Source organism: Excalfactoria chinensis, chromosome 8 (assembly GCF_039878825.1).
Source record: "Excalfactoria chinensis isolate bCotChi1 chromosome 8, bCotChi1.hap2, whole genome shotgun sequence".
In the NCBI taxonomy this organism is placed as follows: Eukaryota; Metazoa; Chordata; class Aves; order Galliformes; family Phasianidae; genus Excalfactoria; species Excalfactoria chinensis.
Window position 1 is genome coordinate 24,228,272 of NC_092832.1, and position 26,128 is coordinate 24,254,399.

General features: G+C 41.2%; 1 protein-coding gene across 7 annotated transcripts in view; it reads right to left on the minus strand.

The window, feature by feature from the left end:
* Positions 1-26,128, minus strand: part of DAB1 (DAB adaptor protein 1) — a 113,048-nt gene that overhangs the window by 22,719 nt on the left and 64,201 nt on the right. For 5 of the 7 annotated variants that reach the window (XM_072342839.1, XM_072342840.1, XM_072342835.1 and 2 more), the window contains 6 exons: positions 22,507-22,646; positions 20,627-20,725; positions 5,153-5,284; positions 4,252-4,371; positions 3,687-3,725; positions 2,328-2,393 (listed from right to left, as the gene is read on the minus strand). In XM_072342839.1, the coding sequence (XP_072198940.1) occupies positions 2,328-2,393; positions 3,687-3,725; positions 4,252-4,371; positions 5,153-5,284; positions 20,627-20,725; positions 22,507-22,646 (596 nt within the window). The remainder of the gene's footprint in view (positions 1-2,327; positions 2,394-3,686; positions 3,726-4,251; positions 4,372-5,152; positions 5,285-20,626; positions 20,726-22,506; positions 22,647-26,128) is intronic. The other 2 variants (XM_072342841.1, XM_072342838.1) reach the window with 1 other exon arrangement.

Below are 26,128 nucleotides of genomic sequence, written 5' to 3' on the forward strand. Positions count from 1 at the left end.
ACACAATTAAATAAACTAAGTGAGTCAACAGTCATAATTTATACCTTGGGCATTTACGTCCTACTTGAGTGAATTCATTTGCTACTGGGCTTAGCACGCCCAAGGACTGCTGTTTTACATATTTATCATTTGCCATTGTATTTCTTCTCCCTCCTAAAAGCACTAAATGCCTATTGTAAATGGCACAAGCTAAAAGAACATTAAAAAAAAACAGAGGCTCTAAATAGACACACATGCTCTAAGTAAATCAGCGCTGCTTTTCCACTGAACAAAGACACTCAACCTAAGGTTAAGTTTCAAACATTTATGAAACCTCATAGGTTAACAGCAGAAATGATCCTACAGGTATGACAGACTGGCTATCCTTTTGTTTTCTAAGACAATAAATACCTTGGAGTTCTGATATGAGAGCAGGCCTATTTTAGGGAAAGCTGAAGGAACTGTGCATTCACCGAGCTCTAAAATTATTTCTTAGTTTCTATATCCAAAGGTCTCTCTACTGTTCTAGCATCTGCATGCTCACATTTAAGTGCTGAAACTTTAACACGGTGCACATGGAAGAAGCTTTTCGAGAGCAATCAAGAGGCATAAATACAGAACCCTCACAGAAACAGAATGCAATTTATGATCATAGGCACATTTTTAAGACTTCTTTTCTGTTCCTGTCCCAGGAATGACTTGATTCCCTCAGTATTCTGAAAGTACTGGTCTTTTCCACTGAAGCCATGTATCATACGAGGCATGTGAGACTGGCGAGAAGGGAACAATTCAAACTAAAAAGGGTCACTCTTCACAGACTGGTAGGCAACTGTGCAAAACCATGAATACTCTATTTCATAAGTTACTGGAATGTTTAGTTTACATAGCAAAATCCCATCCCTGCATCACTATTACAAAACAGACAGGCAAAAGAGATGACATTAAGAAATCTGATACTAGCGAGAGGACAGGCAGATGCTCAGTGATCAATTCAAGCTCAGTGATTAATTCCCGATGGTTGCCTTGATGACCTTGAAGGTATTTTCCAACTTTAGTTATTCTAACTAAACTTCAGTTATTCTAACTAATACATTATATAGACAGACAGTATTAAAAGAGCAAACAGGTGTAGCTTTTGGGATAATGTATCAATGAAAGGCGATAGAGAGAAAAAAGGAAGTTGTGACCTCCACTACATTAAACAAAAGTAGAGATTGTCACATTAGCTATTTATCTTCCATCTTTAGTTACTCACTGGGTAGGAATCTCTTCTACCATGGGAGAACAGAACTTTTTGAGTACCAGCTCTTGGTTGAAAAAGCAGAGCAGGACCAGATGACAGATTTTGCCAGGCTGAGGTGAGGAGCCATGAGGCAACTGAGGGTTTATATCAAGCGAAAACCAAAACAACAAAGAGGACCTTTTCCAATCTCACTTGTAATAAAAACCTGGATGGTTCTACGTTCATCAAGATCTTCTAAGAGAAACAATTTTTCTGGTCATCCGAGTGTAAGATGTGGAATCCCAGACTTTCCCTCATTTTTGTTCTTTCCCTGCTCATGTCTGCCTCAAAAAAGCTTCTCCTATTAGCAGATCAACCTCCAGCACAACTGTTTAATCACTTCTTGGATCTCCTTCCCCTCTGTACCAAAAGATTTCCTCAGATCACAGTCTTCTTACAGCATAGATGGATTTCCGTCTATCTCCAGATTTGTTCCTAGTATGTCATACAGAATGAATTACGTGATATTTTAATAAACCCTGCACTGATCCCTTGAGAAGAAACTGAACTACAGAAGATCATTTCATATGGCTTTCAATGCAGTTCATCATTGTGAAAAACATGAGCTTGAGCTCTAACATATACACAATGAAAATATTTTCCCCAGTATGGGGGATATCCATTGATAGTTAACTCCTATGTTTTGCTGAGTTGTTCTCCCTGCTTAGCCAAAAATGAAGAAAAGTACCAATAAAATGACTTTCTAAGAACTGCTTGGCTGGTCTCTGTGAGATTTCACTCTTTCTTAGACCAGCTGTTAAATGTTTTGTAGAATTAAAAGGAGAAAAGAGGATCTACCAATGATCACTTCATATGGTGTGCTCAAGGCTCCAGAGCCTTCACAATTTGGCTAAACTTACAGAGAAAAGTTCATAAAACCTGCAGAAGCTGAACAGACAAACAAATACACAGAGACTGGCAGATTAATCATGTAAGGTCGTAGGAATGAAATGTCAGACACTGTTTGTGATGCATGAAAACGAATAAAAGCGAATTATATATGAAATGTGTTTTACTAAATGCTTGCAATTGTTGCAATGAAAACACGGAAGCAGTGATTTTATACCTGATAAATGTTTTCTTCTGTTTCAGGCTCACGGATTGGTTCATGTCCAGCCTCAAACACAATGTACTATTACACCAGCAGCCAGAGAGGAAAAGTCAAAGATGAAACAGAGGGAAAAAGGCAATTTGGAATTCCACATAAAAACACAGGCAGGCATTAAAGAAACAAGTTCAAAGTAAAGGCTGGATGGAACCAGACAACTGGTTTGTTGGAAAGCACAGAGTAAGGTTGTTTCATATTTCATAAACCGGCAGAGAATAGACCTAAATCTCCTCTAATGATCATTAGAGCAGCTTCCTAATTCTTTCTCACTAGGGATACCGCCTGTGGTCCGATATTAATTTTCTGAAGTCAACGTGCATTTTGCCTCCTTTACATAATGGCAATTATTTCCACACGTATTTATTATCTATGAATAAAAAAGCTAAATGCGAACTGGGAGAACGGGCTGGAGCTCGTGCAACATACCACATAGTGAAAGGATGCCACAAGGCATTTCATCTTCAGGTTCTTGTTTTATTGTGAGGAACAAACACACAAAGTAAAACTCCTGACGTTATAAAAGCTGAATTTAATTTAGGGCATCCTAATTCCTCTCATCTTCCTTGAAACACCTTAGACAGTGCTCAATAGTCACTAATGCTTGAATTGGTTTCTTTCAGTGTGCCTCCAACTGGTATTTTTAAGTGGAAGAACACAAAATCTCCACGAAACACAAATCTCAGCACAAAAACACGAGAATGAAATTACATCTTTTTCTTCTTCGCACTCAGCAAGATATTGGACATGAATATATTGACATAATTCTGATAATTATCTTTACTCCCAGGCATTTTGCTTGGATGGAGCAGGACTTAAACTACAGATTTATTATTAAATCGTAACCCAAAATGCCACCAAGGGAGTACATTATAACATTAATTCCTCCGTGTTTCTTTCTAACAAATATTCGCCCTCTGAATGAAATTCTGTCTGCACAGAAGCCAACAACAAGACGTCAATTTATTGCTATGAAAACAAGGTGTCATCTTCCTTATTTTCAAAGTAGCTCCCTTTTCTGTTAGATTGCGTGTTAAAAAAGAATAAAATAAGGAAATAATGACAAATCTCCGTGGGAAACTTCAAACCTGAACTCAGAAAGTATATTTTAGGATATATTCAATCTAATATTTCTATGCAGAAATGCTGTGCTATTACAGCTTAATTCCTGAACGTGCTACTTGCTGTAAAGTGCAGTCTCTCATGAGATCTATCTCAATACATTTCAAAACACTTTGTGAAAGGCTCTGGCTGTGTTTGAAGATAACATCTATCTAAGTCATTTCTGAAACTCCCAGGCTGTACAGCTTCAGAAATTACCTGGTATACAGGGTCTTCTACATCTTCTTCCAAAATTGTCTACAGCAAAGTAAGAGGACAGGCAGTAAAAGCAAAGAACATAAACAGCAGAGATAAAAGAACTGTACTCAGAAACTAAAGGACAGCAAAGAACTAAGCAAAACGTGCAGGTAAGTATATAATTCTCTTTCTTTAGTATGCAGATAAAGTCAAGTTATTCTACAAAGTAACACTATTCTTGTTTCATGTGAGTTTAGCAACCTGCACCTCATTTGATTTGACTCAAATGCACACATTCAGAAGTTTAATGAATCATCCCTACAGGACAAGATGCTGTTAAAAACCCAACTTGCAACACAGTGGCCTTCATTAAAGCTTTCCCCTTCAACTAGAAGTAACTCTATCTTGGAAAAGAGCAGGACATTTCAAGCTGCCAATCACGCTCATCTTACCCCAGGTGACCTTTTTCATCACTGTTTAATCCTACTTCTGAGCTCTCAATAGCTGTTAGTGCCTCTCTGGAGCAATTCTGGGGGATACTTCAAACTGCATTTTCCTTGGCAGTAGTCTAAGCTTATGCATGTACCTGGTATACCGCCTGTTCACACTGCTTGTCCTTTTGTGCCTTTTTTTCCATTTCTTCCCTTTGTTTCAGTTCATAGATGAGCTGAAACAGATCTCGCAAGTCCAGAATCACAGGTTCAGCCTATGGAAACAGAAGCAGTGTGAAAGGTTTCTATGAAGGAAAGGAAAATAATAACCAAATAGTGGAAAAAAAAAACCAAAAAAAAACCCAAACAAACCAACACATCAAGAATAATTGTAAATAGTGAAATATATTCCATTTTTCTTTCTTTTTTCTTTCTTTTTTTCCCCCAAGACGGTTTCATTAATTTGCCATTTAAGAACATCTAAACAGACTCCAAGCACAGAAAGAATACAAGATGGGCCTCTTGAACAGCTTGTTATGAACACAGCCTTTAAACTGAGTTCTTGGAACAGGTCTAGAGGAGGCCACTAAGATGATCAGAGGGCTGGAGCATCTCTCCTATGAAGAAAGGTTGAGGTAACTGGGCTTGTTGAGCTTGGAGAAGAGAAGGCTCCAGGAAGACCTCATTGTGGCCTTCCAGTACTTGAAGGGAGCGTATAAACAGGAGGGGGAACAGCTGTTAACGAGGGTGGGTAGTGACAGGACAAGGGGGAATAGTTTTAAACTGAGACAGGGGAGGTTTAGGTTAGATGTTAGGAGGAAGTATTTCACACTGGAACAGGTTGCCCAAGGAGGCTGTGGATGCCCCATCCCTGCAGGCATTCAAGGCCAGGCTGGATGTGGCTCTGGGCAGCCTGGTTTGGTGGTTGGCGACCCTGCACACAGCAGGGGGTTGAAACGAGATGACCATTGTGGTCCTTTTCAACCCAGACCATTCTATGATTCTGTGATATGATTCTATGAACTACGATGAAGAAATTGACGATTTGATACTTACTGCCTGGGCTGTTTTTATTGCCACAAATCGATGATTTCCCTCCTTTCCACACACATATCCAAACGCTCGGTGGTCTGTGATATCCTTTGCAATGTACGATATCTCATGAACTGCGTGGTGGTGCTGTAGTAGCTATTAAAAAAGAAGAAAACACAGGAAGAAATACCCATCAAAATGTTCCATTAAATCTGTATCATTTCCTTCCACCGGTGCTTCACCTGGATCTCAATGCACCTATGGAATTAAAAACACCGGCATTCCCTGGTGCCAAAATCAATTAACATCTGAACTATTTATGCCTGTTCCCTTTTCAAAGTCTGGCCAAACGTGACTTATTTTTAATAACTTGACAAGAAAAGCATCAACTGAGTACTTTTCTTCCTATCTTCTGTTGAGATATAATTCAATTAACACATATCACTACCTAATTAGAAGGTAAACAGCATTGTAGGTACAGAATCCCTATGGGTAGGAATAGGAAGAGAGAACAGCAGCTACTTGCAGCTTCCCACAGTGCAGCTCTGAGTACAGGCTGCAGGATGAGGGGTGAGAGATCCAATCTCTGCAAATCGACAGCGGGGTCTCTTTATCTCTACAGCACTAAGCAGCAGGTGAGGTTTCACACAAAGCAGTAAAAGAACTCCAAAAAAGCACAGTAAGCCTGATGGTGATGGATCAATGGCTGGACCAGATGATCTTAGTGCACTTTTCCAGCCCTAATGATTCTACAATCCTATAAAGTGCGTTTTGGCCAGACAGCAGCACTGAGTACCAGCATCCTTCTCACTCTGATATAATTACCATTTTATTACCAAAATTCAAACCCAGAGAGGATGTGTGCATATGGAAGAGAACAAGCCACGTGTATGCGAGGCAGCCACAGGGAATGTGGCACAGAACAGGCACATAAGTTTCAATGGGAAGGCAGCACATAAGAGGAAGCCGACTATATATAAAACAGCAGACTGGACATTCGTCACTTTCATTCCTCAGTAAATGACTCCTAACTTCCCGAGATCGAGACTGCTTGTTCTTAGGGAAATGGAAGCGCTGATGCTGACTTCGGGCTGAACGTGGCTAAGCTGAAGGTGTGCTCCAGACTGTCACAACGTGTTAAGTGTTCAAAATTAATGATGGGATCTTCCTTAGATAATACACCGGTATTGATTTATTAGGCTCCTCTGAAAGCACGCTTACATTCTATCTGTTGCAATGAAATGAAATGTTCTCATCTCTCTATTCTGCATATGACAAGGGAACGTTATCCTCGGCTCCTATTAAATCAAAGTTCTCTGACATTGCTTTATTGATTGCGAGACAGCGATTTGCACTGAAATTAAACTGTGATCAGATTCCTTCCTCGTGGAATTAAATTCGAAGACCATTCTACCATGGAAAAAGATCGTCCACAATGTAAGACAGCAGATGGACACACTTCGATTTATTCAGGAGCCCTCATTAACTATTGGAAAATTGTTACGCTTGTAACAGTTATGAAACCTCATTTACTGTACAAATTAAGTAAAGGTGACTGCAACTGCATCCTGCCTCACAGTATGGAGCATGCAGAGCCTTTTATTTGTTTGAGGGACACAGGGTTGGAATACACGCATAAAACGTAACGTTGCAAACACATCTATAGCGCAATGAAGGTACAAGCACTCCTTTGAATCTGTGCGTTCAGAGCTTGATTCATGGACTGTGTCCTCTTTACATTTTCCAGCACTTTCTTCCAAATGTTATTTTATGAGTGCCTGATTCTTTGCTCATCATTAAGCAGGAATGACACCCGCTGCAGCTGGTACAGACTCACCACTGTAAAACACCGGGTCAAGACTGCATCATTCTCCCTCCCCAGCTCTTCTGGCTCTTTTGTCTTTGGGGTTTTACCACGACTTAATCCTGTCTCCAGTGGGTCAAGAGCCTATAAAGGAGCATTTCACAGCTCAGGGATGTTTATGACACCCCCACACGCACATTCTGGTGGAGTCCATCACAAACTATTTGATGTTTTTATGACACCATTGCTGAGTGCTGCTATGAGCCATTTAGCACGCCTCCAGTGAGGTGTGGGATTGGTGGAGGGCTGCAGTATGGCAGAACACATTACAGAGAAGACTTAATTTGTACCGTGGTTCAATACAGTCAATTAAATATTGCGCGGATTAGAAAGTAATTTAACAATTAAGCTTCAGTTGTTAAATAAATTCACTGTACACAGCTTCCAAATTATTTTAGGTCTCGTGTGACTTTAGTCACTATTGAAAACACTCATGATCTTAAAAAGCAAGCACTGACAAAGCCTTGTATCAGCTATCAAAGTCATGTGCTGCAACAGTTGTTCTTTTCAGGCTAGACCTGATGTCTATATTACATCTTATTCATATGCTCAGATACCATTTCTTGCTGTTAAAGATGGAAGTCTGAAATACTTCCTAGGCAGCAATATGGACAGCCACCACGGGCACCATCCCTAATGCATCAGCCCCTTGTGTTTGCCCCAGTCCCTGCTGCCCAAGATATTTCCTCTCCCCTCTGCCACTCCATCTCCTACCTCTTCTCCTCTCCCCCCCCCTGCCCCTCCTTGCACATCATGTGGAATTGATTTAGCTACTTCTGAGATCTGTAGCATTTCTAATTTCCCTCGGGCTGCTTGGCACCTATCATAAATTTTTTCACCCCTTATCCTCATCTTGTCCCTTTATTTCCATGCCGTAGCCTCCAGTGCCACTAAATCAATTAAGTCAATCAATTAAGTACTTGGAGGGCCCAGCAATCATGTCAAATATGTGAGTTAGATGGCATGAGAAAGTCACTGCTTTACTATCGCTATTCCTCTTTTAATGAGGTTGTCTATTTAGTGAAGCCTGGGGCACACTGTTAAGAGCCACAACAAAAAACACCCTGTGAGCTGCAAAGCCTCCTGAACACGCTGCCCCACCGAAAGCAGGAAGCACGCAGCACAAAACTGTGTGCCCGAAAGGACAAGTTTCACAGGGATTTGAGCTGTAAAGCCTCAATCTTGAAATGTTAAATGTGAAGCCTCAGGATTTCCAGGCTACCAATACTGGAATGTGGACAGCCATGGTGTAAGCATCCTCTGCCTTTGCCGAAGGAAGCTGTGGATACCCTAACCCTGGAGGTGCTGAAGACCACATTGGATGGGGCCCTGGGCAGACTGATCTGCTGGGAGGCAACCAGCCCATGGCAAGGTTTGGAGCTGGATGACCATTAAGGCCTATTCCAACCCAAGGCATTCTGTGATCCTATGATTCCATTCCCACCTATCCTCTTCTCAGACATCTGAATAAACAGCAGTGTATTTTGCATGTCATGTCAAGCTCCCTGAACAACAGCTACCCTCCAAACCGCAAAATTCACAATGAAATAACTTCACAAACCTTAGTTTTTGTTATGCTGCCGTCTACCTTGCCCAAACTCCAATTCACAAAGCGTTTGCTCTGATGTAAGAAAACACATCCCATAACCTTTAGGTAGACAACCGAACAAACACTAAAACCTGAATCTAACAAGGAAAATTACAGCGATGCCTCAACAAGAAGCTTAGCAAGCTAAAAGTGTAATAGCACATCTACCGCAATATACTGCAACACATTAAGTGAAAACAATGAATTGTAAAACACGCGAGCACTTCTGAGATGAATCTCATCTCGTTGCTCCCAGAAATGCTAGATTTGTATCGACATGCAGCATAAAAACATTTCACCGGTGTTGTGAGAGTTGCCAAAGCAACAACACAGAGGCAGAACTTGCAGGTTATTGGCCTTGCTAGCCAGACCCTTTAGGGTCCAGCTTCTCCCTTGTGAATTTGTCATTACTGCTCAAAACACACAAACAGGAGCTAGAAAGGAAAACGTAAGCTCTGGTGTGTTCTCTGAGCCTGAATGGATTCCTCAGGTGGCAGCCTTGAAGCATGTCATCACAGTGAGACAGAAATAAGTCTGTCTAATCCCTGTGCTTCTTCTGCACAGATTGAATTTGCAGACAATAACCTAAGGAAAAGCTCTTCCAAGGGCCAACTCCTAACAGGCATTTCAGAGCACAAGCTTTGCAATAAGAACACATGGCATGAAAAGCACACTTTCAGATTATATGTAGTTCAAAGCCTGGTCTCTGTAAAGGTGTGCAAGTTTAATTTCCTCTTAATAACAATAATAATAAAAATTCTTAAGAGCCATTATTTTCTTGCAGTCGAGGAGACTGAAGCAAAAACAGATTATGTGCCTTGTGCAAGCTCATGTGACACTTCACAGCTGAGTCAGGAAGGACAAAAGTCAGTGAGCACAACTGTTATGTCTAAAGATGAGCAAGTCTTCAAGTGAACTGCTGGGCAAAGCACAGTCTGGGCACTGCAGTTCAGCCCATACAAGAACAAAAACTTGGTGAAGGAACCCAAGGCAACAGCCTGGCTGGTCAGCCTTAAGAGGATGGGTACTCTGGTCTCCTGTGACATCTGAACTAATCCTCAACATTTCCTTTGCCTAACAAAAAGTATCCTACAATTGCTGGGAAGCTGGGGAGTCAGTGCAAATGTGGGTGCCCATGTTTGTGCTTTCTGCAATACCCACGTGCCAGAATGCTCAGAACCTGCCTGGAGTTGTCCTCGTTCCACATCCACAGCATATACCAGTTAGTCAATTAAGTTAGCGGGACTTAACTTTGCCAGCACAGCAATCTAATTGTGATGAATGGATCTACAATATTGAGCAAGTTGGATATTCCAAGAGCCTAATTTGTGAAAGAGAACACCACTAAGGTAATAAACTTCTGTCTGGCTCTCATAATTTGTAATAATGTCTGACAAAGACCAGATATGAATTTAGTTATTGTTCATTGTCTTCAAAAGCAAATACTAAGTTGCTCGTGCAGAAGATTCATTTATTAGATGTATGAACTTAGGAAAGGAACAAAACAAAACTGGAATGCATACATGGCCGAATGTGTACCATCATGTCAAAAGCTTTTCAATTTCTTATTGTACTAGGAGTAAAACAAGGTAGCTAAATCTAAAGCCCTTGTCCAATTACTATTAATCCCCAGCTACATTTAAAACATGCACTTGCAAATATTGTTTTAGGACAAAGAAAATCCTAAAGGGCAAGGAAACATTTCCGTAGAGCTTTTGAAAAACAAATGTGCTACACTAAACCTGTGCTGTTGGACATCCCATGAGTCTTGTATTATTTTCTACAACAAAAAAGGATCTGAACCAAGCAAAAGCAAACCCAATCCCTGTTACCAAAGTCAGCATCTCCTTCGGGCCAGTGAGCACAGTAATGCAGTACGCACCTACACCTCAACTGTTCAACACAATCTACAGGCTGTAACACACTGCCCTACCTTCCCATTTCACTATTTCAGTGTGGCATCCAAGGAACAATTCTTGTTTATTGCAATATTATTTCATTCTTTGGATGGCAGTTGGTCCCATGGCCACTTCTGTGTTTCCAAGGCTGTAACACATCTGTCTAATTGTATTCTCTGTTAGAACCCACCTCATTACTTTATGGAAAACACTTAGTTGATCAAAATAGCCGTAAATACACCAACTTTGCCTCTCTATTCCCAAGCCCAAGCTGGCACACAGCCTAAACACTGCACCTCTGACCATGCCTTGTGTTCTTTCTTGCTCTGAAGTTCATAAGGTTGTTACTGATTAAATCTTGAATTTGAGGGAGCACAATATTCACTAATAAGACAGTCTGTTTGCTCCAATACCACAGAACCTCCCAGTATTTTTACTGTATTCATCTTTACAGCCTGTGAATCCCCTTTGATAGATTTCAACTTTTACAAAGTTCTTTTGTTCCTTCACACCAACATCCTTCACCTCCCGAAATGCTTTTGATTTACACGAACAGCACAAGACATTTTTTCATACAACTTCTAGTAGCTTTGGAGATATCTTTTGGCTTTAACTGCCTCAGGTCTAAAGTGCTTCAGATTTACTGAGCGTTATGACCCGCTCTCTTCTTCAGAGCGTGTCATGAGCCCATGATTTGAAAAGCTCACTGCTGAAAACCAGCCTCAGATGTTCAAGATTTGTCACACAAACTCTATAATGGAGAGCTTACAACGATCACAAAAAACCCACTAATGTAGGCAGTACTAAAATTCAAGTTGTATTGGAGAGCCATCAAACAGCAACTTTCTTCAACCATAAGTCTGCTTTTGGAATGGCACAGACTTCTCTGGAACAAGGTAAAAGGACAAGAGGAATTTACTTTATAGTTATTTATCTGTCCATCAGATACTTACACCAATTTGATAAGATTTAAAGAAGGATGACAGAAAGCATGTGTTAGTAGAAGAATGAGAATAGGAAACAACTCTATGAACTCATTAACTGCGTATGATGTCACATTCCAAAACCAATAGAGATGAAAGCAAGAGTTGAGAAGATCACAAGACCCAATGTTTAGTGTATTTCAAGTATGTAAGTGATTTCATAATCAGAAATAAACCAAGGCATACAAACAAGAAATCCCCCCCTGCATTTAGCGCGGGTTGGCTTCAAATGGCTCAGTACAGAACTAGACAAAGTTAACTCGGCTCCACTCTTCACTTCTTGTGGCTTCCTGTGGCCACCATGTTTGGCTGTAGAGCTTACGATCTTTGGAATTCAGAAACAGTACCATTACTCACCTACACTGCACATAAGAATCATTCAGACACTTCATGCTGTTTTATGCTCAGTCTTCCTACAGCTTTGCTGTAGAGCAGCGAAGACGATACCTTTTCCCAACAGTTACAACTGCAGGAATAAACCAACTTCAGATTATCCCATAAATGTGCCAATCCTTCTTTTTGTTCAGGTCCCACAACAGGCACTTAACCAAGGATATAAAACATCCACAACACGAATGCGTGTATTACTGGGGCCCTGAAGATAAAAATGAAATAAAATCTAAAAGGCAAACCTCAAAGAGACCCTCAAAAAAGAACAAAGAACTTTCATGTAACTTTTGGTTTGATTTGGGGTCATTTTCCCTGCAATATCCAGACAGCCTGTGCTCAGCCTTGGCCCAGCACAGAGCATGGCTCCACTCCCCCTGCTTTTCTCTCTATTGCCTTTCACTTCTTCCCCACGACTTCAGTGCACACATGTCTCCTGTTTCCCTTCTCCTAGCCCAAACCAAACCTCCTCATGCCTTCATTCTCTGCGCTGCCCAGCACTAAGCCTTGTGCATGCGCAGGTCACATTCTCATATGCTGTACACATCAAAATACTTCCAAATACTTCTCATTTCCTTGAAATTTCAAGGCCCTCAACAACATTCCATTCAGAATCTGCAGGAATGGAGCTGCTTGCTTTGCTGGGAGCACAATGATGCAGAATCAGCATGGGAACCATGAAGGGTAAAAAGGAACAAAAGCCAGGTATGCGTGTTTGGTCACGGCTGACAAATAGCAGCATCCTACATAACCCAAAGGAAAGAAAGCATTTACCCGTTCCCCCGACTGCCAGACTGAACAAAGCTCTTGCTGCCCTTCCTGTAAACACAATGTGATGCTAAGGGCAGAACATTATCCACTGGTTTTATTGCCAATAGCAATCTATTACTATCATCTAGAAAACTCGAGCTAACTTTAAAAGTAAACCTTCCTGTAGCTTCCTGTCCCATTACGCTGACAGCTAAGGCCATCTGTCTCCTGTGCATTTGACAGCAGCCCATAGGAGAGGTTAAACAACCTGCAAGTTAGCGCAGAAATTCAGGAGCATCACTGGTAGCATTGCTATTACTGGGGCAAACAGAAAATTGCAGAGCAGCCTACCAGATAAAATGCACTCAATGGGAAGAAAAATCATCAGCACACCTGGGGTGTAATGCTTCCCAACCACCTCGGAGGGAAAGGAACACAGGATTTCAAAGGGAGATGGAACTTTGTGTTATGGCACCCACAGGAGGTCCCCCACTGCTCTCCAGGGAAGTTTCAGTGCATCCCAGCAGCCTGCCCTATTATTATGTCAGCATTTCTCTTGCTAAATCCTCCACCGAGCAGTCTGAATTCAGCCATTATAATTCAGTGTGTACTGAAAATGGGCCTGCAATTTTTTTTTCTGGTGTGTAACGCATTAACCTGGCTTAAAAATACCAGCACTTGTAAGCAATCCTCCCCAAGCAAATGCATTTTGGCTGCTTTTCTACCAAAACTGCAGCTGGAAAAAAAGAATGTGGTTGTACCAATGAGGATGCCTTCTTTTGTATCTCAGTTCATCTGAATTAAAGAAGGCCACTGATATTACATGCCAAAAAAACTCACCAATATATGTAACTACATACTTTGAGTTTTTTGCTATGGAATAATACCTCACTGAAAGGATGCAATAGAGCATCCTATGCAACAGACATCCTACTATTTAATAGGATCTATGAGAACAAAGGGGTGTTTTTTTTGCTGACCTGAATAGTTTTTAATCCAAGTTTTGTTTGAGCATACTAAACATTAAAAACAGATGATATTGGAAGTGTTGAAACAGTAACTTCTAGCACAGCAGCTCTATAGGCAGATATCCACCCCCATACACAATGCAGGCCAATAGGGAATATACACACAGTGAGGTTCCCCATAACACACAGAACACACAGAAGTACCACCCCCCCCCACACACACACCCTTCCTTTAATCTATTTCTGGACACTTGACTTAAACAACAGGAGGCCACATACAGCCAAATGAGACCACCACTAAGTCATTAAATCTAATTTTCTGCCTTTTTGAAAGCAATCAAGTGTTTATCTTTTTCATATTGAAAAATACAGCTACGACAAATTCCCACAAATTATTTCAGTTTGGATTAAATGCCTAGAATAGCTTTATTTTATCCCCACACCAGTTAAGTGTTAAAACAATACAAGGCAATTCCTATGGGCACCCGCTACAAGAAGGCTAAACCCAGCTGTAGATCAGAGCATTGCAAAAACAATGTTCAAACCTCAAAACACTCAGATTTATCCATGTGCAAAGTCACACCTGAGTTTTATCTTTGGGGTTCTTTACTTCACTGTGATGAAACTGCCTTACATGTAAGGTTTTCATGGCAAATTGTGTGCGTAGAAAATATATCTCCATGAGCTTGTGGCTATTAAAAATCCCTTTGGAGCACTCTAAACTTTTTAAACTATCTAGGGCATGGCTGGGAAGGCCAGTAAGAAATGAATTACAATAGTCAATTAGAGATGTAATTGTAGAAGTAGGCTCTTCTGACATTTACGTTTTGCTAACTGTCAAACATTATTTACAAAATATATTATTGTTCCCCTTTTAAAGCATCACAAGACTATAAATACATTATAAGAATAATGTGCCATGTTCAGGTTTTTAAGTTCCCTACTCTGCTATTTCCTAATTAGCTTTATTTATCGCATGTAAAACAATAAACGCCACATCTGAAGTTCATATTTACACACAGAAAGAAAGGAAACTGTGAGGCAATTGGACAAGAACTCAACTGGCCAGACTTCCAAGCATACCTTGGTCAACAGGATAACAGCAGGCTCAGCAACATGGAGTTGACTTACTTGCACAGGAGTGGGTTAAGGAGATTTGAGATAAAATCAGGGGGCACAGCGTGGATATCTACAAAGAATTGCCCCAACTACGATGGGTAGGATGGGAAGAGACTCAGCATTGTTTATCTGAGAACTGAATAAGTGACCGATGAAAGCTGACTATGTAGAGTGGCTCCTTGGAAGGGGATGAGGAGTAAAGGGAGCCACTGAGAGCCTGGAAACAAACACAGAGAGGCTATGGGTTGATAAAACAGAGCAGGCAGACTCAGCCTAGGAAGGCAAAGAGAATCGTGACACGATCAAAAGAATAAGCTGGGGAAGCAATCTTGGCAGTCACAATGGATTTCAAAAATGAAAGTCAATTGTCAAGGACAGAGAAAAGGATGACAATTGAGACATAAGAGGAAGAGAGGCAGAACTGTGTTTTAACCGAAAGCATGACAATAAGTGCTGTATTTCCAAGCAGTTACAAGAAATCTGTAAGATCTGGAGTTACCCTGGATGTGGCAATTGAAAACAAGGTTGAGACAAAAAGGCTGCGGAGCTTGCAGGATGAATAATAGATGGTGCTGATGCTTTCCTCAGCACTCAGAAAGGAGGTCAGTGGGAGACCTTTGGGAGTCGGGATTAAAATGCCTTTTTCAGCCCTGCTAAGCTTGAACTGATGGGTAAATGTATGAGGAGAGGGCTGGAAGGCAGGTCAGCGTTCAGTACTGGCATCACTTGGCATGACACGATAACCACATTTCTATTTGCAAAGGAAATAATATTGATAAAAAACATAGCAGGTGGGAAAAAAAAAGGAGGGGGGGAGGGATCAAGGACAGAGCACAGGGAATACCAGATGAAAACTGCAGGAGGCAGAGTGAAATCAGAAGCACAGGATTAAAATCCAAAGATGAGAGACAAGGAGGCCAGGAGGAAGGACTTCAGAACGATGCCAATGCAATCAAGCCACTAAGAGGCCAGAGGGATTTTGGGAAGATCAGTTTTAAAGAAATGAAAAGAGATGAAAACTAACCCTGGAATGTCCTGTTCTGGATCCAGGGAGGGCTCCAGGAGGGGGACTTCACAACTTTCTGTATCACCACGCTCCAGCAAACACAAGGATCCGATGAACTAATCATTACCATCTCTGCAGCTCACTGCAGAGCAAGTACGCAGCAGATAAAAAGAATTCCTTCCTTTATTTCTATTTTTAAAGATTCGGAGATGCTCAGCGAGAGAGACTTGACAGTTTGACATTTCATCTGCTCCAGCACATGTGCTTCAAGGAATAATTAGAGATCCATAACCATAACTCGATTGCTGGCCAAAGATGCCAGAACCAACAGATTTCCAGTAAAGTCAAGAAGCACCTTTAGTACATTTTAAGTGAGGTATTTTCAGCTAACAGTGAGAATTTTCACCTTGCTAAAATTTTCTTTCGGCCAATTTTAGCTGTCCTGTTAGCAATCGATTGGCATAATTAACACCGTTGTTCTCATCAATGGAGAAGAGTACCCGATACTGAGGTTTATCAGCACAAAACTGCCATAGCCTCTGATCAACCTTGGAAATGATTTACAGAAGCCTCAACAACAACCTCAAAAAGACTGCGCAGCAGAAGGTCAAGAGAGCTTAAAAGGTCAGGAAGACGGGCAAGATGTAGAAGTCTAAACCCGTGATCGGGTCATGTCACAGCTGTAACGTAAACTCAGCAGAAGAGAACTGGTGAGCAGGAAGAAGCCAGCAGGAAAAAGAGTGAGAGTAGATGTCCAACACGACATAACTACACCGTTTTCCTTTCTCAGCTTCATACTGATGGCCTGAAATAAATGGCTATGAATTAAATTCATAAAACACGAACACCACACTGCAATACTTCTTTGCAGCGCTGTAACATAGGAATTCTACAACACAGTGCCCAAGCCCTGTATTTTCATAAAGATATGGGTCAGTGCTGCTGTACAACTAACCTCTCCAAGGTGCATAAGAGATCATGGAAATGAAACTCTTTGGGTGCCGCGTGTGATGAAATAAGCCAAGTGGGTGAAATGGCTGGCATCTTAATAGATTGGGTTACAATCCATAGCTTATGCTATTTCAGACAAATGAGGTAGTGATACAGGTCTACCACGCTTTTTGGACGACAGAACAATCTGGGTATTTCATCTGTAATAATAGTACAGAGATACATACTGCAGTGTATTCAGGTAATCTGCCTATCCCAGAGCTGACAAAGAATTTTACTTTAACAGAAATAATTCCCAACTTAAAGCCTAACAGTATATTTTTGCCTTTGTCATATTTCTCTTTCACAGAGTCTAGGTTTTACGTTAACATCAACAGGATTTTGCAATCAGAGCATGAATTTAAAAGCATACCTCATTACATGAATTTAGAAGAAAATGGTTTCCTTACTATTTTATACAATTAAAGTACTGTTTTTAAACACATTTTGGAAAGTAACCTACAGTAAACAGAGATTTATTGTAACATTAATAAACAATGAGACAATTACAGCCTCTTTACGGAGACCGTATTAGTCATGCGTGTCTAATGAAGCATTACTAAGCTATCACAGCGAGATAGCCTGATGTGTGTGATTAACAAAATAATACTCATAAATAGCTAATGAACAATGATGGTCCTTTAAATAATTTGCATATCCTGCTACGTGGAGTTAGGGATTTTGTTGCTTTCACAGTGCTGGAGATGAATTACATTGTCTCACGTCTACGGTGCAAATTCACAGCAAATCCCCCCCATAGCCTTCTTAGATGGAATCTTCCCAAATATTGTTCCATTTTCAACCCAACCTCCTTTGTGGATAAATTTACTCAAAGGGCAGAATTCCTGATGGCTGGAAAAAATGGCATGATTAAAATCGATATTTTTTTGATGAATATTAGGCCTGGAACCTATTAGAGCTATAAAGTGCAGGAGAAGAAAATCATGCTTATGATTTTCAGGAATAGCCCGACTACAGCCCTTCATCTGTAATGAATTATGGAGCAATTCTCCTAAGTCATCTGTATGAAGTCAGCTATGACATTGCCAATTTTTAAAAATTTGCTAGTTTTGAGCTACAAATTGATTTTTTATTGTGATAAATTAAAACCCAATAGTAGCACACAAGATAGCAAACATAGAGAAGCCCATATTCTTTCAGACTATTTTTCTCCCTTTCGGATCTCCTCAGACTGCCATTGTGGCAGACACGACGCCAATAGCTAACGATAAAAGCTAGGAAAGGGCATCCTACAGAGGTAGGCAGCCTTTCTAAACAAACAGTAAAGGAGCACTGTGGCCCAAAACAGCATTCTGGAAATCCCAAAATTGCAGAAAATCACAACTAAGGGAGGAAGCCTTGGCAGGGGGCTGGAGGGCAGTGAAAGGAGAAAGCAAATGCAAGATTACCCAAGTTGTTCCATATTAAGGGCATATTTTATTCCCTGTTGAACAAACCTGAACATCAGACTCCAAACTATTATGTGGCCATCAGATCTATGAGAGCAAACTGTGACCTTTTTGTGGTCCCTTTTCCCTTCCTTCCCAGCGGAGCAAATATACACGTCCAGTTTAACCTGCTGGAAACATATATGTCCAGTTTCACTTCCACATTGAGAATGGGATTATCAGTGTCCCACGCTGCCTAATTGCATTGAACTTATTTTCTCCGGGGATGAAGCTGATGGTACGGTGACTGTGAGGAACTGGCAAAGAAGTCCATGCAAGCCAGCTTTAAAAGCTTGGAAATGGAAAACAGGACATTCCTGCTTCCAAAAAGCCACGTTAAACCTGCTGGAGAAAGCACCCCACATCCCTCTGTCACAGTCCTATTTCAAGACTGACAGCCCAATAGTCCCGTACATCACTCCGGCAGCTCAGGGGCAGACATCTGGAAGGTGGATTTAAAGCTTTCCGTCTATGGCTCAGTGAGTGAGTGACAGCAGTGCTATGAGGATGATATAGTTATGTCAGATTTAGAGTACAGGGTGTCAAAGTTATGAAATCTTCGAAGGAGACCTGTCATGTCCCCACCTCACTAGTTGCAGATATGAGTGAGCAGGAATGCTGCAGGAGAGGCAATTTGGCTGAACGACAGCTTTATTTCTAAACGCATCCCTTTTCTCAGTGCCACTTCAATGGAAATAAATCCAACATTTGTGAAACACTCGGAGATAAGTGCCACAGGACAGGTCTGCCTCTTTCTTCTTTTACACGTCTCCCAAGACTAAAAGGAAAGTAAGTGCTCCCTTATTGCCCTTTGCATAAGGTGTGGTGAGGCACCAGCCTGCACACAAGAGAAAAAGAGAACAAAATAGTGATATATATTGTTTGCGGAGCGAAAACTTTGCTCCATGCACTGAACGAAGCTGGTATTCTCTGACAAAAACAAAAGAGAAGGTATGCCATCATGTAGTTAAATACTAACACAATGTCTACATGCCAGAGGACTCAACCATGACTGCTTTGCTAGAACCAATTCTGACACTTTCTATCTTCTAGGCACAGGCTGTAATCTCAGCAATGTCCTCTTCAACACTGCTTTTGTATGATTACTTCACACATGCAGTACGCAGCACATTCCAAACGAGCTCTTCATTCCTAACTACTTGTATCATGTATCAGTGAGCTCAATGACATTGATTTTCTAATAATATAAATTAACTGGCAAAGATAATTTCATCTATCATCAGCAGGGTTTTATTTCTGGCATCGTGTTAAATAGTTAATCTTTCAAAAGATTAAATCAAGAGCCTTTTAAAATTCAAGGCAGAGCTTAAACTGCTATAAAAATCCTCTTAATTAGGATTAAAACAGTTTGTGTGTTGTGTCTTTATATATAAGTAGTATAATGTTTTGCTTAGCTTTCTTCTTTCAGAGCAGTTTAAAAATAACCAAGTATGTTAATATTCTCTGGCAAAAACTGCACCAGATAGGGTAGCCTGCATCTTGCTTGACCCAATGCTGCCAGGAAAGTGGCTGCTTGGCAGCCTCGAAGTGCATCCTCAAAGTAAAAGACCTTAGATCCCATACAATATATGTATCGTTTTTCTACCAATTATGTTTAAAATATAGCAGTTCTCATATTTACCACGTATCTAACAAACAACCCATGTTGCTGCTAACGGGAATCCTCAGAGAATCACAGATTTCATAGATCTCTTGCTTGGGTTACTGACACTGAAGCTACAAACAACCATCATCTGAACTACAGGATATTTGTACACTGCAGCAGCAGTGGCTCCTGGAATGCTGTGTATTGTTAACCAAGATGGTAACTCAAGTGGCCTATTGGACAGATGAGGGAAAAGGTCCCCTCCAACTCAAATGATTCTGCAAACCCCAAGGACGTGTGTGCAGCTCCTGCTGCCCTTCCTCTTTGTCTTTTCCATTGGGAAAACAAGCTTCACTCAGCTGGGTTTGCCCATAGCTCCCCACAGCTTCCCACGTGTGGCCCAATCCAAGCCAACCTCAATCCTAACCCTTTGTCAAAAGACTCTCAGAAGTCATTTGCCCTCTGCTGCTGCTGAGCCCATGCTGGATGCGGAAACCCCTATGGGTGACATTACCAGCCTGCAAATGGACTGCTGGTATTTCCAAGAAGCAATTTGAGGATCTGGCAGAAGGAAAACAAATCCCTCCTTGCCACTTTCTGGCCTCAGAGCTGTGAGTGCTGATGCACAGAAGGAGCATTCATGTACTCAAGTAAATTGTTCTGCAGAAGTAGCTGGGACAAAGTTTTACAGTAAACCACATCCCCGTGCTACGCTTTACAACTCAGTCATCTAATGGCTTCTTCTGATATATGATAACCCTCTATCAAGCTTATCAGATGTTTTATGTGTGCCTACACTGGTGAGATGTTACTGCCCAGCTAGGAAATGCTTATAAAGGAACATCCATGAAGAGATTCAATTTTGTGCCACTGCATGGCTGTTTTACTTACCCCTGTCTTTTCGTCGAAGATTTTGATTCCACCAAAGGAGACTGTGAGGAAGATTTTTTGTTTATGCTCTCCTTTCGAACGAGCCGCAGCAACAATTCCCTATTGAAACAAAGAACACTTGGGCTGGTTTCATTAACCTCCTGGTTTTGTTTTCTGACAGGTGCCCACAGCAAAGCACCTGTAGACAAATCATCACGTTTCCAAGAATACTTCAGGGCTCTCCAGGAACAGTACCCCTTTACTTTTGGTCTTTTCCCTTTCCTAAAGGTACCACATCCCTTTAATGCCACCCAGAGATCATTGCAAACGTGCTCCCACTTTCAATCCCTATATTAGCTAATCCTCCGTGAAATTTGTTTTCTTGAATGTTGAAGGTCATTTCTAGTGCACTTCTTCCAGCTGTAAGCCATTCCGTTTTGTCTTTTTCTTGCTTTTCTTCTTTTAAAGGCAACAACAACAAACAAAACCCACTATGAACAGTTAGTGGGGAAAAAATTCCCATGACTTAAGCTCACATCATGGGTACACACTTACCTGGAGCAAGCAAATTGAGTTTTTAGAGAAGAATCAAACTACACTTCTACTGTAAAATAAAAACCCTGGCAAACAGGGTTAGTTTGGCTCATCTCTGTCTTCTCCTTTGCAAGTGAACTTGCTGATACACAATTCATACTTTACGCTTTCACAGCCTAACCATAAAATAAACCCCATTTCCACCCGCTGCCCCTCTGCCTTCATCAGTAACAGCATAGAAGATGAAACATTAAGCAAATTAAACAGCAAATAAAAATATTCAGCCTTCATATGATGCTCAGCAATTTCAAAATGTTTTGAGGTCTTTTAGAGGTCACTGTTTCTATTGCATAGACATGAGCAGAAAAGAGAACAACTGACTTGCCAAATGGCATCCCAAAAATGATTCCTGTCCTCAGAACTCCTGCTGTTACAGACTAGGTTTCTGGTACTCCCAACTTGCTATGCTGCCTTACATGCCAACACGAACTTCTAATGCTCCCTTCCTGGTTTTCCATCATCTCACAATACTGCTCAGAACCATCTCACCACTACACAAACAGGTCTCTGGCATCCTGGAGGTGTGGAAATGGTATTCCATAGGAGAAAGGAATACAAAGGCTTGCCCAGCAGGACAGTGCCAAGTCTCCCTGATTGCTACTAGGAACTATGGAATGTCGTGAAATATCCAGTATGCCACCAGAAAGATACAAACATTGTGGCAGCCATAGTTACGTCTGTTGTGAAGCTTTTTAGAACCAATTAATTCTTGATTGACCAGATCTTTCTTTCAGATTGCTGCAGCGTACGATGCGTGCCACCCTTTGCTGCTTCTTCATGAACAACCACCTACACCTGCCTGCTCCACAGGACTGGAACCCATTCTCTGACCTCTCAGAGCCCAACCTCCAGATTTAGTAAGTCCTTAAACCTGCTGTTCCATATCTGAACCCTACACCCCACACCACTGCTCACCCCTTCCAGCCCACCCCATCAGATAATGGCTAAAGGGATGGCTGGAGTTCATTAACATTGTCATATAAAACATTCTGATGTATTATTCTTTATATTCCTCCACCTCTCCTTCTGCATAATAAAACCACTCAATTTACAGCTGTGTTGCTTGCAATTTGTGGACAAACTGCAGCGGTGTCAATCATGAATAACTACTGAACTTTGAGACAATGTATTAAAATTAAACTGGGATAAGCAGTACCAGCCGGGAGTTCATGTAAAATTGACTGATTTTGATACATAATTAACCAGAGCGTGACTTGGTGTCACCAACAGAGAATGAGCAAAAGTTCAAGCTGAAATGTTCTCCCAATGCCTCCGTTAACATATAAACACTGAAGGCTGCACTGCACCTTGAGCTTCATCATGGAGTCCTGGCATAACTTGTCTCCCCGTGCGGCAGAAACCTCATCGATCCCAATCAGCTTTGCTTTGTATCGGACACCGTCACCTTTAAACCTCTTTATTAAAGTGGCTTCGCTGCGATCCTGACCTGAAAAAGACATAAGGGAAACAGTGACATTTGCAGGCAAATAAATGAATGAAAACCCTCCAATTAAGCAGGAAATCAGATCCAGCTCCTACCTCAACGCCCGAACATTTGAATAAAATTAGAAGAAATGTACAAGTCCAATAAAACCTTTTGACCCGACTGCTTCACACCAATTCACAGTGGAATTGTTGCCATACAAAATCACCCGCACGAAATTTGCACACAAATTAGGTTTACGGAAAGAAGAGATAAGCCCCAATCAGACCTCACAAATCTGAACGCTTCTGATCTTCCTGGGCTGTTTTAATCTCAATACACCTGAGAATTCTTCATTTTGCAGACAAAACTCAAACAGGAACACGCTGCTATTCCCTCGCATTATAACTTATCTCACCGTATCAGCAATACTCAGGCTATTATCATTCCAATAATAAAAAAAACAAACGATGTTATTTCCTTAAAGAATACCACTGCTCTAAAACCCACACAATAAACACCAGTTCAATCCTTTCTGTTGGCAGACACATATAAAGAGCCAACACTAGCAGCTCTGGCTCTCAGACGCTCAACCTGAGAAGCTAGAAAATGCCGTGAGATGTTTCTTCATAAAAAAGCAATCACAGGTTAATAAAGCACAGTGCTGATAGGGTCAGGGTACATAAACTGCTATGTGCAGACCAGACTGAGTACACAACCACGGCACTACAGCGAGGCATGAAAAGCACTTTGACTGTAAGAATACAAGCTCTTAGCAAGCGTTGGTTCCTCATCCCCAGCAAGTGTCTTCAGAAGGGTTTATTTTGTGTAATCAGTCATCCTAAATATGATTAAAGATATTTTTGTCTGCTGTCTTTGGATTTTTGTGCCAGAATCTGAAACAAAAAGCAGCAGCTAGCTGTAAATAGTTGCAAGCAAGCAAGCAGCTAAAGCCAAACACCCACAGCACAAACAAGCACGCAGAATTGGGACGTCCTGAAGAATTGGGCATTATTGGCCCCCAATGGATTCCAGCAAAATAGCTGAATCAAAGAATCATAGAATGACCTGGGTTGAAACAGACCACAATGATCATCTTGTTTCAACCCCCCACTGTGTGCAGGGTCATCAACCACCAGATCAGGCTGCCCAAAGCCACATCCAGCCTGGCCTTGAATGACTCCACAGATTCAAAGAGGCCAAATACTTGGCCCAAACACAAACCAATGTTGCATGAATTTATACTTCCAGCAGCTAGGAGCTCCTGAGCTCACCTTGTACTTCTAGCTATTGTAAACAAGGAACAAGAAGCTAGAACCAGCTACCAATGAACCATGGGTAAGTCGACTTTTAGACAACTGCATTTGAGAATTTGGACTCCAAATGTTCTTCAGCCTTATTCTGAATTGGACAGTCAGATTGAAGAGCAGAAAAAATACTATTCAAAGGACCAAAAATATATATAAATTAATAAAATCTGCTTTGGCACAAATAGCTTTTGATAAGTAGGACAAAGCTTAGAGGAAAAAGCTCTTTTGCTTTGCATTTCTATTTAAAAACTTCTTTGCCAGCAGGTCAACTTTACTAGCATTACACACCAATGGGGTGAACAAACCTGGCTCAAAACCATGGAACTGAAATTTCTACCATCTCATCATGGGAAAATATAGACAGCATACATAAGAAAGAATACTTCCAAATGAAGAGCCTCCTTTGTCTCTTCTTCACCCAGCACACAGAGCAGTCCATGCTGTGACCTAAGAGCAGGCTAAATATTTGTTAAAAAATAAAGCTATTTCAAGCATCTTGAGTGCGTTTGAGCACAAAAATGCCATTTCATTCAATGACAAGGATCTGCCCAAAGCAACGTCTTGATGCCTTATCTACAATCCCTAAAAATAAGGCAGCTGAGGAAGGTTGCTGTGCTAGTTCAGGGGCCACCCAACTGTCTCCTTTGATTTATTCTCACTCCTGCTCCCTCAGAAGGAAATAAACAGCAGGTTGAAACTTCATGCTCTCATGAGTCATTTGAAGAATAAGTAACTAAATAAAATAAACAAACAAGACCCCACAAATGAGGCACAAATGATAAATCTGAAACTCGAAGTAACGTTAATAGTATGCCTTGGGGGAAAGCCAAGGCAGATGTTGGCACTGCCAGCCAGAATTGATGGAAAAACCCTTTCCTCTTCCAGCCCCTGATGTTGGACAGGAGGGAGAACATCTGGAGACACAACAAACTGCAACGATCACAGTGGACTTTTCCGTATGCCTCCTACACTTGCAAAGATATCCTGTTGATTCGCAGTAAATAAAATTCAATTCCAGCAGCTTTCTTGCCAACAATTCTCAGCCTTACGTCTTCATTACAGCAGAAGGCAGCTGTTAGCTAATAGTAATATCACGGTGACTCTGTGCACGTAAGCACTACAGAGTGCTTCCCAAGTCATGATAACGAGCGTGCATTCAGCCGGTTATTTGAACATTTATACTTATTCCAACCTATGATCTATTTTTCAGAATGAAAGTAAATCTATGACATTAATAGCCCATTCAAACACAACGTATGGCTGTGTTTGCCTACGCGCAAGCCCCACGTTAATTATGGCCCAGATTAAGTAGGATAAAGCGCTTTTGGGATAAATGACTGGAAAAATCATCAACCTGAAAACGATGTCGATATTTTAAACTGTGGTGGGAACTGCAAATTACTAGAGGCTGCAAATTCAGCCATAAAAACCCTTGAGCATATGTCCCATGTAAAGCCTAGAGAGGCACATACGCACTGCTCTCTGCTATCAACCAGCCATCTGCAACTTGTCGTTCTCCTCGCTGTATGGCCAGATCTCCTTCATCCATGTTCACACTGGCTTTCCAAATCTTGGTGCTGCAGTTTGCACCAGAAAGCTTTCCACCTTCCATTACCAGGCAACCATTTAGGGCAAAATTAGAACATGTGTTTAATGACAGGTACTTCTTTCCATTAATGTCTACTTCCTTAGGTTTCCATTTTAGGGTGTTTTTTTGTTGTTTTGACTACACAGACCACCACACTTATTGAAACCACAGTGAGTGAGAAGCTCATGTGCCATCTCAGCTGCCCACCATCCCTGTAGAGAAAGGGATCTTCAGCAGATGACCAGCACCATTGAACCATTCTAAAATGGACTGCACTTCATTACCTTCAAGACCAATGGCTACTATCCAATGACTTGCTCTCAAACTCCCTCACAAATTGCTTTTCCTGAACCAAATACCTCAGGCACTTGTTTGCAACCAAACACAAGCATCCTGCCATCCAGAAGGAAACTAGAACTGATGCTCAGGCCCCACTCTGAGAAATGAATGCAAAAGGGAAAATTACAGTAACAACATCACACAGACTCAATTTAGAAAGGTGATCACTTTTAATTAGAAAGCACATCGCTGTTGACATAGGCAAATAAATGTTTTGTTTGCAGCATATGGATTTGTGATCCTCAGAGGCGCTTTATATGTAAATGTCT